General features: G+C 41.3%; 1 protein-coding gene across 4 annotated transcripts; it reads left to right on the top strand.

Moving 5' to 3' along the window:
• Nucleotides 1-14,805, top strand: mapk8a (mitogen-activated protein kinase 8a). Of its 4 annotated transcripts, none has more exons than XM_030070087.1 (12): nt 1-148; nt 4,649-4,815; nt 5,165-5,294; nt 5,425-5,483; nt 5,673-5,811; nt 7,232-7,397; nt 8,146-8,217; nt 9,673-9,855; nt 10,020-10,144; nt 10,283-10,346; nt 12,023-12,100; nt 12,638-14,805. In XM_030070087.1, exons 1-12 carry the CDS (start codon nt 113-115, stop codon nt 12,811-12,813), a joined length of 1,395 nt encoding a protein of 464 aa, XP_029925947.1. In that variant the 5' UTR covers nt 1-112; the 3' UTR covers nt 12,814-14,805. The 4 variants fall into 4 exon arrangements, with proteins under 4 accessions (XP_029925947.1, XP_029925945.1, XP_029925949.1 ...); XM_030070085.1 differs by lacking the exon at nt 8,146-8,217 and adding an exon at nt 8,717-8,788; XM_030070089.1 differs by lacking the exon at nt 8,146-8,217 and adding an exon at nt 8,717-8,788 and having other exon boundaries at nt 12,633-12,784.
• The last annotated feature ends 1 nt before the right edge of the window (nt 14,806 follows it).

Raw genomic sequence — 14,806 nt, forward strand, 5'->3', positions numbered from 1 at the left:
GGGTCCGGTAGGTAGCCAACGATACGTGCGCTACAGAGAAGCCTGGAAAGGACGAACGACCTCGGCCAAACGACTGGACTGTAGCCTGCTGCCTTCGGGCTGCTCTCCCATAATGATCATAACGCTCCGGGCTCTCTTCGAACAAGGGGTAAGAAACCGTAGTAGCTTTGTCTTGCTGCAGGAGTCCTGTGCTGGCTGGGACGTTTATCCATGCCGCTTCCCAGGTCTATTGCGCGCAGCTTGTCCCTGCAGGCCCCGGGGTATCTGCGCAGGGATAAGGATAATTAACAACATCCCAAGGCTGTCAAGTGGGTGCGGGGAGAATTTAAACCACTCACCGCTAGGTTAACGCAATTTTACCTAATGTCCTTATTCAGTCACATGCCTTCGCAGAGTACGAGTCCGCGGAAACCGTCGTTTTTGTAGCCTACGAATTGATGGTTGAACTCTAGGTGGTAGCCTATAGTATGCTATGGATTTCTGCAGAGCCTGTGCATGTCATGGTCTTCCTCAAACGATTACCCCACTGTTTAGAATGGGCAGAGAATAGGCTACATAAACACAACATGCCACCGTCTGCATAAATTACTTCTTCTTTAAGGCAGCGCATGAGTAAGGGTATGTGGCCATACAATTAGACCAGTTAGATTTCCTTTTGTAATCCTATTCCAGTATCTGTGAGTGATTTATTTTTGATCACTGCAGCATATCACTGTTACATGTTTAACCTTGGAAAAGAGAGTCATCTAAAACCTCTAAAAGGATTCCATGGGACCATAACCACAATGATTTCAACTTATCCATAATGAACCGATGCAGTCCGAATCTGCTTTGGGAAACAGACGAAAGAAATTTCTTAAGACAGACAGACAGACAGACAGACAGACAGACAGACAGACAGAGAGGGGGCCCTAGAAATTTTATTTTTACCTTAATACATCTAAATGTTTTGTTTGAGAGACATTTGGTTTTCACTGGACTCATTTGTCCATTACCAGTAGGGACAAGGAAAAAAATAAAAGTCCCCAGATTGTCAGTGCATTTTTAAATATATATGACTTTGGGGAAAAGGAATAACTATTTGATATGCAGAGTGAGACATAAACCTGCCAACCGATTGTTTATCATCTGAGGTGTCATCAACAGATTCTTTAACCTGTCATCTCCAAGGATTGTGTTAGCACCAAACCAAGAGATATATCGTAAGTATCACAGATGTTTTGTGGACAATAAAGCGAGAAAATAGCCAGTGTCCATCATTCATTCATCACTACATCATTAAATGTTTCATAACACCTTACATTATGCAGCAGAGGAAAACAAAATGTTCGATATCCCTATTTGGACTGTTTTGAAAGTGTGACTGAGTGTCATATATGGGCCATATTTTCAACTTGGCCATGCCCAAATCACAGACATTGCAGCAGATTTACTCCAGGCACATTGAGCACAAAATGGCACCTCGTTTTTCATGTTCTTGTTTGCAACGAAATGGGCCAGAACAAATCAAGAGCATAAGAGAGAGAGAGAGAGAGAGAGAGAGAGAGAGAGAGAGAGAGAGAGAGAGAGAGAGAGAGAGAGAGAGAGTTTGATATAGAGGTAGATGCGTAAATAGAGTGATAGATTAAGAAAACGGTGGCAAATTTGAATGAAGACATAAATTGTAGTAGGTGTTTATCATAGAAAAATACCAGTGTAAACAAAAATTATTTGTATTTCAGAAAAAAATCCAAGGAATTCTTCTTATTCTCATTATTGGGGTTGTGATTGACAGTATTATTATTCTCATTTTTATTGTCGTCGTTGCTGTTGTTTCTACTTTAAACACCCAATCTTAATATGACTGACAGTTTGATAATACTTGGTACACAGACTATGATAAATGGACAGAAAGACAGGCAGACAGACAGACAGAGGGATGGATGGATGGAGGTGGTGGGTGTGTCTCTGGAGATGAGTGACGTGCTGTTGGGACGCATGCCCTGTGCGCACTGCGCGTCCGGCCTGTCAGTAGCAGCCAGATGGAAACGTAGGCAAGTGAATTTGGTGAGGTCATGTATTTTTAAGCCGCACAACGGAATAAATCATCCACCACCAGCGGCATAAACAAATAGTCTTCTCCAGAACATTATATCGCTGATCGCACCGCGGGGAAGCCGGTAGTTTGATTTGATTACGGAGGTAAGATCAGGATTTGCGCCTCTGCTCAGACGTGGTTATTGTTTGGCCGTGGGGGAGGGTCGTATCGTTATGTGTGCATGCTGCTTTACCGACGCGTTTGTTGTGTGGGGTGTTACACTGTAGCCTCTCCAAAGTGTCCCCTTTTGTGCTGTAACTATGTCACACGCCTGTTCAAAGTGTTTTCATACGGATTCAAACAGCTGCATAGTAGGCTACCACAATCGACTGCGCACTGTTTCCGAATAGGCCACGTACTATTGCGATATGGGTGTTATTATCCCTATAATAACGCGTTCCTGTTCAAAATCCTACTCATGTAGGCTGCTACCTTTTAGCATGCACGGCTCTTTCCTAATGCAGATATCTCGTACGGTCATTTACCTGCCTGCTACCTCTGTAGTCGGCAAGGGGTCGTGTGGCCAAGGTTAAGGCATTAACATCGAATGAAAATACACGGGTCGATATTGATCCTTTACTCAATCTCGGTGGTTAGTCGGTGCCTGGGAGAGTCTTTCTTCTGTGCCTTTTTCTGTCCCCTTTCTCCGCCCTGCTCACAATACAGTCATGTGGACTAAAGCCTCGTTCTGTTCCCTGTGAAAAGAGGCTGTATCAGCCTTGGACTGGGTATACAGCGGCATGTATGAGCGGGATATGTAAAAGAAGTACGAATCAGCTCTGTCTTATTGGATGGTTTAAAATGAATGTGTATGCATGGCTAAGATTTTACTTGCACTTCTGATTCCTCATCAAATGTTCATGTCCTGTGATGCCTGTATATGTGTGTAGTAGGCTATTCTTGTATGTCTGTGATCATGTTAGTTTTAGTGTGTCGTTGCTTATTTTATGTGTGTATTTAAAGTTAGACACAAGAAACCTGCACTATATAAATGTGTGTACATGTGGTGGTATATGTGGTGGTTTCTCATGCATGTGTGTTTTGGTTATTCCAGTATGTTTTGGGTTTACATGTGTAAGAATTTGTCCCTATTTGAATAAGGCATATGTGAAACACTATTGACATGGTCTGAAATGTTTTACAAGCATGTGCTTTAAAACTCATTGATTACATTTTAAGGCTGAGGCATCCTGTTTTGAGAAAACCGAGGTTGACTAGTTAGAGGATGGTGCACTGTGGGAGTGAGCTGGCTGTATTTCTGCTCTTGCTAGCTAAATACACAAGGCAGCTAGATTTATTACCGTCTTCTTTTTGTGGTTTTCCCCTCCTGAATCCATTGACTAGGCCCAAACACATCACTTTCCAAGCTGCTGCATTAGCAGACTACTGCTGTGGTGTGCTGCACCCCTTGTAAATACTGTAGCTTACACATTTCTGGAATCACAGCTCAGAGTGTTTATCAGTCTAGAGGAATTTGCTGTTACAGTTGTTACCTAGTTATCGGTATTGTGGTACATGTGGTGCATTATAAAGACAATCAGTGATAATGATAAGTAAGAGAATCAAAAGGTGTGATGTTATTAAAGCCCCCAGCTTTGCTATTTCCACTGCCCTGACCTGCCTGCGTCATTCAGACAGTTTTAATTACAGAAAACAGTAACATTACAGGTGCAACAGATTACTATCACTGACACTTCTGTACAGTAAGTGCATTATCATTAAAGCCATAATAATTCAGAAGGATGTGATTGCCTTCTTATCTGATTTATAAAAAGAATCCGCCTGTCTATTTTGATTTTGTGAGGGAGGTGGATGTTACGTCTTTGTGACGTTGGAAGAGCAGAAGGAGAGCTGACTCATTTTATTCTGCCAATTAGGTTCCTCATATGGCCTGCGTTGAAAGAGCGGAAGCATGGGGAGGGTGATAACATTTCTTATATAGGCATTGCCGGTTTCTTTAGCCAGTCCTGCTTACATTTTTGTACTTTTTTAGGTTTTCGGTGGCTTTGGTTTTTGCTTAATGTGGAACATTTCCGGGAACATCATGCAGTCAAATGAGCATCTCTGCGTTATGTCTTATCTGGGCTCTCAGCCCCCTGGTGTAACCTGACCCAGTTAACATGTGCCTGTGGAGGACCTGCTTGCAGATCGGGGCTGGAGTCCTGGGCTCAGGTCCAAACTCACAAGCGTTCAAGCAGGAATCATCACCAGGCTTGGTTTCCAATGTGAGAGCGACATTCTGAGAGTCATGTTTCATATGATGGAATAGCCCCCCCACACACACCCTTGCCCCCCCCTTATGGCCGGCTGCTCTGCCACCACTGCTGATGATATCAAATCTTCCATCCTGGTCTGTTTGCTGAGTTGCTGAGATAAGGAACTGCAGCTCTCGCCTGAAGTGTGAAATTCAGCAGTGTCTTTACTCCTCTACTCCTAATCTGTTTTCTCGGGAACAAGACTGGCATTTGACTTTCTAATTTTTTGGGTAGTCTGCTCGACGCTTACAGTTGTAGCTCCGGCGTAGTGCCAGTGCTGTGAAATGTAAATGTGTGTCCATCTTTGTGTACACAGAGGACATTTTTGGATGCACAAAAAGCAGTAATCGAAGATTTCGCCATGAACAAAAACAAGAGGGAACGAGAGTTCTACAGCCTAGATGTTGGGGATTCGACATTCACAGTCTTGAAACGTTACCAGAACCTAAGACCCATCGGCTCTGGAGCACAGGGAATCGTCTGGTGAGCTTTGTTCATATTCAGTCATCATTTCCATCATAAGATATCAGACACCGTGTATGCAAATGAAAGCATATCTCATGTAACATTGCCTAAAGAACTGCTACCTTCTTTCATCCCTTCTTATTTCCAGCAAAATAATATTTAAGGCTGAAATGCATATGAATTGTATTTGCGTATTTTCCATCAAAGACACAAGCACAATCCTGTTATGCTTTATGTGCTGAGGTTATGTTATTATAAAATACACTTTAAACAGTTGAAGTTGCATATCTGTGTTTTGTGGTTACTACCTCTTGTTCTGCCACAGTTCAGCCCATAATTTTCAATTATTCATGACTTTGTTCTGCAGCTCTGCTTACGACCAAAACCTTGAAAGGAATGTTGCCATCAAGAAGCTGAGTCGGCCGTTTCAGAATCAGACCCATGCTAAGAGGGCGTACAGAGAACTAGTCCTAATGAAATGTGTCAATCACAAAAATGTAAGTTGGCAAACAGTTTTATTACATTTAGGAGACATTTAGGTCACCAAAATGGGAATAGCTTACCTGTGCATACATGTCAAAATGTGCTTTAAAGTGAAATGCCTGATTTGTCTCTCTGCATCCACAGATCATTGGCCTATTAAATGTATTTACACCACAAAAATCATTAGAAGAATTCCAAGATGTGTAAGTAACTGAAGGTGTTGTGTGTTGTGTATGTGCTTAAGTATATGAGTACTTAAACTGGATTTGTGTTGCTGTTTGAGAGAAGATATATATGTCTACATGAGTCACTCTGACCCTGTGTGTGTGTGCACATGTGTGTGTGCTCACATGCTTTTCAACTGTTTGTGTACACTGTGCTTGCTCTGTCAGATACTTGGTGATGGAGCTGATGGATGCCAACCTGTGCCAGGTCATTCAGATGGAGCTGGATCATGAGAGGCTGTCCTACCTACTCTATCAGATGTTGTGTGGTATCAAACACCTCCATGCTGCTGGCATCATTCACAGGGTACGCATCAGCTGGCTATACCTGCAGAGGCAAAAGCCCAGATTAGCTAAGAGGAGCTGACACAAGTGTGTTAGGACAGACATTTTGCTGGCCTGGATATGTGAAGTTTGTGGTCCCGCTTTAATCACCAAAAACCACCTGAGGAAAATTAGGTGAAACTGAATGGAAAGTCAGTTTTTGTGACTTTTGTGTGTAATATGCAATGTTAGTTCATCAGGGCAGCACAGGGAGTGTAGAAACTACCTTATAACTGTAATATCCAAGTACAAGCCCCCGTATTAGCAAGAATTCTCACTGGAGTGTCAACAAAAAAGATATGAGTCCCATCCAGCTTCACTGACTCTTCTGTAGCTGATTCTGACCTCTGACCGCCCTGTGGAAAAGGGCAGGTGTATATAGAGTTTTCCCTTTGGCTGTCCATAAAGAATCACATAATTATGAAATCATGCATCCCATTTTACATTTGTTTTTCATCATGAAGAAATGAGAAACTAGGATACCCTAGAATCTAGGGTAACACTAGCTGTCAGCATTTTGGCAGAAGAAAATATAGCACTGAAAAATCAAATCAACAAAAATAGCTCATAAGTGCAATTTAACATATTCTAACACCTCTACTAATATGCACTCAGCAAGGCCAGCTATGTTAATGTGCATGCTCAACAAAGGATTCAGCTGAGTTATAATGAAGAAAGCAAAACAGAAACTGCACAACCAAAATCAATCCAGTGCTGTAAATTAACACTACTTACCTTATGTGGAAACCAGGGAGCTTGAAATGTGTTTTTCCTACTTGTTGGCAAAATGTTTTCACAAAGCAATTAGTATTGTAGAGAAATGTGAGATGGAAAAAAGTAGCTGCCTTTGAAGAATGGACGCAGCAGGAGTAGCCACTTATCGGCCATCAGCTGGATTTTTCTCAAGGTCGATAATGTAGTGTTATGTATAGATTATATATTTATGGGTGTGATGCAGACAGGACTGGGATAATATGAATAAAATTGCCCAGCACCTGTAGTCAGAAAATCCATTGGAAAATCTGCATGGCTGGCATGCTGAGTGAAGTGTTGTTTTGTTTGTTTGTTTGTTTTTTCCTGATTTAATTTGGAACATCCGAAATAGGGCTGATGTATGGGACTATGCCTGAGTAAACAGGACAGCTGGTCAGCACCCTGTATTGTGGTGTTTTAGTTCATCCCAGCAGGGTGTTTGATGGTGTTTAACTCCTTCATGCCTGCTGTCTCACTTGGAGTTATTTCAGAATAAACCGTTTAAAATTGTTTTAATTGGGTAGTTTTCACAATACTGAATACGCCAGAATATTCGGCACTTTGTTGTGAATGTTTTTGCTTCTAATTCACAAAATTAAATTCTATTTAGAGTCAGTAAAATTACATTCTTGGTGTGTGTTCTTCTGTAGGACCTCAAGCCCAGTAACATTGTTGTGAAGTCAGATTGTACGCTGAAGATTCTGGACTTCGGCCTGGCTCGGACCGCCGCCACGGGCCTGCTAATGACACCGTATGTGGTGACGCGCTACTACAGAGCACCGGAGGTTATCCTGGGCATGGGCTACCAGGCCAATGGTCAGTACCTGTCTGTCTGTCACTCATTCAGACTCCTTATCTACCAGGGGAGTGAATTTCTGGGTTAAGATTCAGTTCATTTCACATTTCACTTGTTGGCTTTTTGGAACAATTCAGTTTGGTCAAGTAAAACGTGATTTGAGCCAGTGATTTGATTCAGTACTTTTGGCCCAATTTGTATATTCATGGCAATAAAGCACGTCTCTTCCTTTTCATCTGAAATGTGAAAATAAGTAAAATACAGCCCAGTGACTTTAGCAAAAACCTTCATTGACAAAAAAAATTGCAGTTATATATTTTTTAGATCACCACAATTTAGGTCTCTTTTTTAAAAAAAAAAAAAATCAGGAATGCATTGTTTAAAAGTATTCAAATCATTTTTTAAAGAATCACAGTATTTGATTCAAAGCATTTCATATTGAGTCAGAGCAATTCATTCTATTTATTCCTTTGAGCAGGCTGATTCAGTTCAGTTGGCCGAATTTAATATCAGTCCACCAATACAACAAATGAATCATTACACCCCTATTATCTGCAGTATTAAACCTTGTTGATTTTCAAATTGCTATTAAAAGCCATTGCAATTAGACAACACGTCTTTTTTTTCACTCCAAGCAGCATGGTGCTTCTGTGCATGAGACTTTGTTGTAAATGAAAATGAGCTAACCTGACTAACCCCCTAACTAACCTGCTGTTGTCCATTCCTCTCACCTCTTAACACTCTGTTTACTGTGTTCCACTTCACTAGTGGACATATGGTCTGTGGGCTGCATACTGGCAGAAATGGTTCGCCATAAAATCCTCTTTCCAGGAAGGGACTGTATCCTTGCGTCTTTCAAAATGCTTCTTCACACTTTGTTGTTCTTAACATTTTTTTGTTTTTTTTTTTTGGAAATGCTGTGTCTGTTCAAGAGTACTTGTACTTGGCGCTGTACAGACTGTCAGATCTTTCCTGTGTATAGCAATCAATTCTTGGCTCGGAGGCAGTATTCTGTGCCAGGCTTTGGGGAATTGTTAATAACCAAAACAGGCCGGTATAATATTCCTCATTTGAGATGCAGCTCTAGGACAGTGGACTGTGAACTTTCCTCAATAAAGTCATTCTCCTCTTCATTTCCTCAACCCTGCAGGAGCAGATTATTCCCTTCTCTCATGTATGTTGGACACTGGCTGATGTTGCACGCTCTCCATTCTCAGTTTCGCACATCATGCCACCATTCTGCTTGTGTTCCTCTCACTTTATGTTTTTCTTTTGTTTTTGTTTTTTCGCCATTTTGTTTGCATGCTAAACTCCCTGTCATCTCACCTTCCGCCTCCAGTGGATGTATGGTCAGTGGGCTGCATAGTGGCCGAGATGATCCGGGGTAGCGTGTTGTTCCCCGGCACTGATCGTATCCTTCCCCATCATTGATCACTGTGGAATCACTTCACTCTGTGTGAAGAGATCCATCCTCACCCTGTTTTAGTTGCCATTTAGTCCAATCCTAGAGTTTACTTATATCACCCTGCCATCCCTGTCCAACTTTTCCACCCAACCTCCATGCCCTCCATTTCTCATTCTGTTGTAGTTTTCCCTTTGGAGAACTTGAAGAAAATCAGAGGGCACATTTGAGTAGCTATAGAATTCAGTAGTATGTAGCTCTTGAGACAATATGTAGTAGTTATGCATTAGCTGCGTAATAGAGGAGTGAGTAGCTGCATCATTATATAGTAGGTAATTTGATCTGGATGTTCTGTGCATATCTGTCTATGTGTGTGTGAGTGTGTGTGTGTGTGTGTGTGTGTGTTCATATATGTATGTGTGTCTTCCATAGTCTACTGCTGCTGGTGTGCAGCTCAGTGGGAGGTAGGTGTTGTGCTGCCTTAGGGCTGGGCATCATAAGCAAAATCAAATATCTTCTACCAAATACCTCGTTATCAATATTGTGATGATGATATAGGGATGGCTACTAGTGCTTTCTAAGATATTTACACACAAAAGAGTCATGTGGATATGATGACGAAGCAGGCATTGGGAAATAACTGAGCAACAACTGTCTAATAAGTTCATAAAATTATATTCCATCACTGTAATGCAGCTTTAAAACCAGGAGGAGACAACACCATACCGTGATATTGTCATATCCAAAATCCCAGATGATACCTAGTTTCATGCCACAATTTCGATTTAATATTGATAACTTGCCCAGCCCTATGCTGCCCCATGTGTTGTGCACCTGTGTGAGTGAGTGCTGCAGTGTCTATGCATCCCGTTTCCTTAACATTTACACCTCAGACATTGACCAGTGGAACAAGGTGATCGAGCAGCTTGGCACTCCATCTCAGGAGTTCCTAATGAAGTTGAACCAGTCAGTAAGAACCTATGTAGAGAACAGGCCGCGCTACGCCGGATACAGCTTCGAGAAACTCTTCCCCGACGTGCTCTTCCCTGCTGACTCTGAACACAATAAACTGAAAGGTAGCGTTTTTTGTGTCAGTGTGTTTGGTATGTTCATTCTGCTCCTGTGAATTTATTTTTGACAGTGATAGTTGACTGAAATGACTTTAACCGCAGAGAGTAATTTGTACAGTGGTGATTAACAGCACAGCGCCTTACTGTATGTGTTTGTTGTCTGACCCCAGCGAGCCAAGCGAGGGATCTCTTATCCAAGATGTTAGTCATTGACGCCTCAAAGCGCATTTCCGTCGACGAGGCCCTGCAACACCCCTACATTAATGTTTGGTACGACCCAGCTGAAGTGGAGGCGGTAAGTGTTTCACACATAGTGCTGCTTGATCCTTAAAAGGGTCACATGAGATTTTAATTACATCGCTTGGAGTGGAAAGTTATGATCGCTCATACACCACCAGTGGGCCATTTATGCTATTTTCTGTCTCTCTCTCAGCCCCCTCCGAAGATCACAGACAAACAGCTGGACGAGAGGGAGCACACTGTGGAAGAGTGGAAAGGTTAGACAGCACTACTGCAACACTTAACGCTACAGTCAGCGCTTCACTTTTCAATGTCAGTTTCAATGTGTTACACAGCCCCAGGCTTCCATCGCAGCAGTGTAGTTAGAAGAAGTTACCACCGTGCTACGCCTCATTGCTTTGTAGAGTTGCCTCACAAATCTCTCAGCAACCACTTCTGGTGCCACAGAGGTCCAGTGGAAAATTGGATGTGTCCAATAATAGCTGAATACTAATAGCTAAGAGATGTTGTTGTGTGGGTGTCCTTTATTTTCATTTATTGGTTTATTTAAAACAGGGACAGAGTACAATGAATGTATTGCACCATAACATAACACAGATAATTTCCATCTGTTGTCCCTTTGGTGTGTATACAATGAAAATATTACAATAAAAAATGACAATTCCACATGGCAATAATAAATACACATACAGGACAGGTGTGAAAAGCATTATCAGACCTTAATGACAACTTGACTCCCTGTGTGTCAACCATTTTTTTAACATCACTTTTAAAGTAATGAAAACTAATGCACTCTCCAACATTGGTGGGGATCATATTCCACTGTTTTATAGCAGTTTGAGCAAATTTTGTTGAACAGTGTTTTATATAACAGTCTCCCCTTGTTGATACTACATGCTATATTTTACAATGAGCTATTGGAATAAATTGTTTAAGGGGTTTGGGTAGCTAAACCGTGCAGTATCTCATTAAGTAAACACACTTTGTAATTACAAATTCTAAGCTCAATAAGTTGCATTTTTTGATAATATTGCAAATTTGTATCTTTATAACTAAAAGACAATTGAATGAATTGTCTGATACAGTAGATATTGTTTCTCCAAATTTAAGTAGCTGTGACACACTATTTATCTATTGCTATTATTCCAAAACATGAAAAGTCAGTTTTGGTAGCCTAAACAATTTGTATTTGGGTTTGTTCATTTAATCATTTTGCCAGGAGGCTAATTCATCTAAGCAACCAATATTAATAACAAATTAATAGTTGCCTAATTGATTTGCAACTTCTCCCTACTAGTGTTAGCTAGTGTGCAAAGCAAAGGTGAACAACATGACAGCAAGCGTTCATTGACCAGTTACTACAGTTTGGTAGCTAAAATTATTTTAATGTAAAATCTGGTTCATCTGTAGCAAAATGATCAGCTCCAAGTCCTATACAGATGATAAGTATAGAGAATTACATCAGTCGTATGTTTAGAAACACGATCAGCTGATTACAGCCACTGTTGCGCAAGAGCGCTGGGTCTCCACTCTGGCCGACAGAAAGTGCATTACATCACTTGAAAGTCTTCTATTAAAGCCCCTTGCTAAGTGTTTTCCACTGAGGGGAACCCGATGCTGCGGAGTGGAGCAGGGACTTGAGATTGTGTGTTAATATCACTTTCAGTTGTTGTGCAGCAGGATGTGCTCATCGTAACCTCTGCCAGGTGATAACGACCCCTCACTCAAATTCATAGGGCCAACGCCAGCACAGCATGCCCAAATTAGAAACATGATGATGTCTGGACTGTACAGTATGTGATGCACCATGACTATACACAAGAAGATATCTTTACTATTTGCCCTGACGTCTTTTCTCCTCCCTTCCTCCTCCTTAACAATCTTCCTCTCTCTCTCTCACTCTAACCCCCCACCAACCCCTTTGAATTTATAGATCTGATTTATAAGGAAGTGTGTGAATGGGAGGAGTGGACGAAAAATGGAGTGATCAGAGGTCAGCCACCTCCTTTAGGTGAGTAATCACTGGAACTCATGATGATAATGTGAAACTGCCATGGATGACTTGTGGTCAATAAAAGGTGGGAGGTGCTGAATAGTGTAAATATGATGGGTATGTATGATGAATAATATAATTTAATTTTTTTGTGTAGACTACAGTAAAGCTTACTGAATTGATTGTCAGATGGCGGGTTATCCCATCTATTGAGGAGCCCTAATAGCAAAGGTCCTAACCCCCTTTAGTTTTGAACCTCAACTCTGGAATGGAAAACAGGGCCCTGTCAGAGATAAATACAAAGAAATATCGATTGAGTTGTACAATAAAAAGGTGAAGCCTGAAAAAAGGGGGAAAAAGCGTGGTCTCCAGTTTAGCGAGCTGCCAATGTAACTGCAAACATTCGACTGGAGCCGTCCCTGATGTTGGGGAAAAAAAAGTGTATCCACTCATGGTGGATTACAGCATCCATACAAATGGACACAGCTCTGTCACGGTGCATTGTTGTAGGTGGTGCAGGTGTATCAGTGATCCCGTGTGTTTCTCGCAGCACAGGTGCAGCAGTGATCGACAGCTCCCCTCAGCCCGCATCATCCTCCTCCTCGGCCAACGACGTCTCGTCCATGTCCACGGAGCCCAGTGACCCGAGCAGTGACCCCACCATGACCTCTGACACAGAGAGCAGCCTGGACAGCCACACCTCCCTTGGCGCTCTCGGCTGCTGCAGATAACATACACACACAAACATACATATGCACACATGCACATAAACATACGCAAACACAAACACAAACACAAACACAAACAAACAGCCCTGTCCCTCACTTTTGCACCTACAAGTACAATAAGTTTCACGGGGATAGGGTTTAGGCCAATGGAACTTCTCATGTTAGTTTGTAGAGCTATGCTTTTTATGTACAGTTTGTTTTTATTTACTCCTCCCCCTCTCTCCCCATACTGCTGTAAATGATTGTGGTTTGAAATTGTATTATTATTTTTGCTGCAAAGAATCAAGAGTATGTTTTTTGATGTGAATCTGTGATGTATGTTCTGAAAGGGAGGGAACTGAGTGTACTGTACACATTGCTGTTTTTAAGCTACTGCTATACAGTGGAATACCATACTGTTAGCATTACAAGATTAATTATGTTTAATATATTTTTAAATTGTTCATTTAGCATTTTTGTATTTCTGGGACATTTGAATGAATCTATACTAAATCTCTCTCTCTATAGCTCAGTAGGGTATAACACACATCATCTTGGATATTAATGCAAATGGATGATTTTATTTTCAGATTTTTTTTCCTGTCTTTCTTGTAGAAAGTATCCTTCAGTGAATCCAAGTTAACTTATTTGTTAGTATTACGTCATCTCTGATTATGTGAACCTTGAGAAACTGACTATTTTGTCTTCACTCAGCTGTTCTATTTCCCTGACTTTTAACTGCTTTTTTTACTATGGCATACTGTAAGGCTGACTGTATTTTAACTTGTTTATTTATTTAACCATAATTCATAGGTGATGGTCTGTGTGATGAGGAAGAACAGGGTGAATGTAAGATAGGAGAACAGTGGCACAGTAATGGTTGCGATAAGCATTGTAACAAGCTGATGTAGGCCACTCCATTGGCTAGAATAAGTGCTGTATTTGAGGAATGGACTGTTACCGGGGACTAAGCCTAAATTAGTCACTTTACCCTCTTGGTAGGTTCTTTCAGACCTTTTGATTTACAGCTATCTGATAATATTTGATTTGATTTAAGTGCCCTTACTCAGTTCAGTGATTTTATGTCCTCTCTGTGGCAGATGCTCCCGTCTCTGTGGTGCGTCTTTCTTAGTTCTACCTCACACATGCACATGCACACCCTCAAACACACAAACACACACATACACACAACATGTTTCTGGAGATATGTATATCATGGCACACAACCTCTGAAAGAACTGCGAAAAAAAGATCTAGTTTTTCTGTATTTGTGTATTTATTTATTTATTTATTTGAAGCTAGGAGGCGGCTATTGTATGTAATGTACATTTCATTCAAAAGTACTATTTATATGCATTTTTTTTCATTGTTTTCTGTGCAATATAATTCATAGAATAGTATAGGTAGTCAGTGATTGATCTGTACATTTTAACTGTAGATGTATGTATGTTTTCTGAGAGTCAGAAAACAATTTGCTACCTGCCATGATTACCATTGGATGTATTTGATGGCTCAAATTCCCAGCCTGTCCCATTGCCCTTATCATGGCTGGGCATTTCCCTTGACTACAGCCAGGCAGTAACCCCTAGCATCAGCTCCCAGAATGCATTTTTGGGGATTGTGATGCATGTCCTGACCCTTCCTGGGCTGTATCTGAATAGGCTGTTGTGGCTTCCTCTCCTCGTGATTTTCTCTCCTCCCATCTCCTCACAATAGAAAAGATAGGATAGACAACAATGCATGAGTTTTCTTTGAGCAAATTTGGTTTAGTGTGGGTACATCCAGAGAAAAGGAGAGCAAGCCATTCAGCACAATTGGGATGATGCTGTAGTCTTCTGATGGTTTGGCCAAATGCTGACAGTAAAGAGTTAACCTGTTGTGGTGTACTTTGGTAAGGCCAGTTGTGTGAATTTTAGCCTTTGGATCTGAAATTGCCTCACTAACAGACCAATAATATACATCAGAAATGGAAACTGTCTACCTTCAACTCCGGCAAATAAAAGAGTTGAATTTTAAT

This window comes from Myripristis murdjan, chromosome 15 (assembly GCF_902150065.1).
Source record: "Myripristis murdjan chromosome 15, fMyrMur1.1, whole genome shotgun sequence".
Taxonomy (NCBI): Eukaryota; Metazoa; Chordata; class Actinopteri; order Holocentriformes; family Holocentridae; genus Myripristis; species Myripristis murdjan.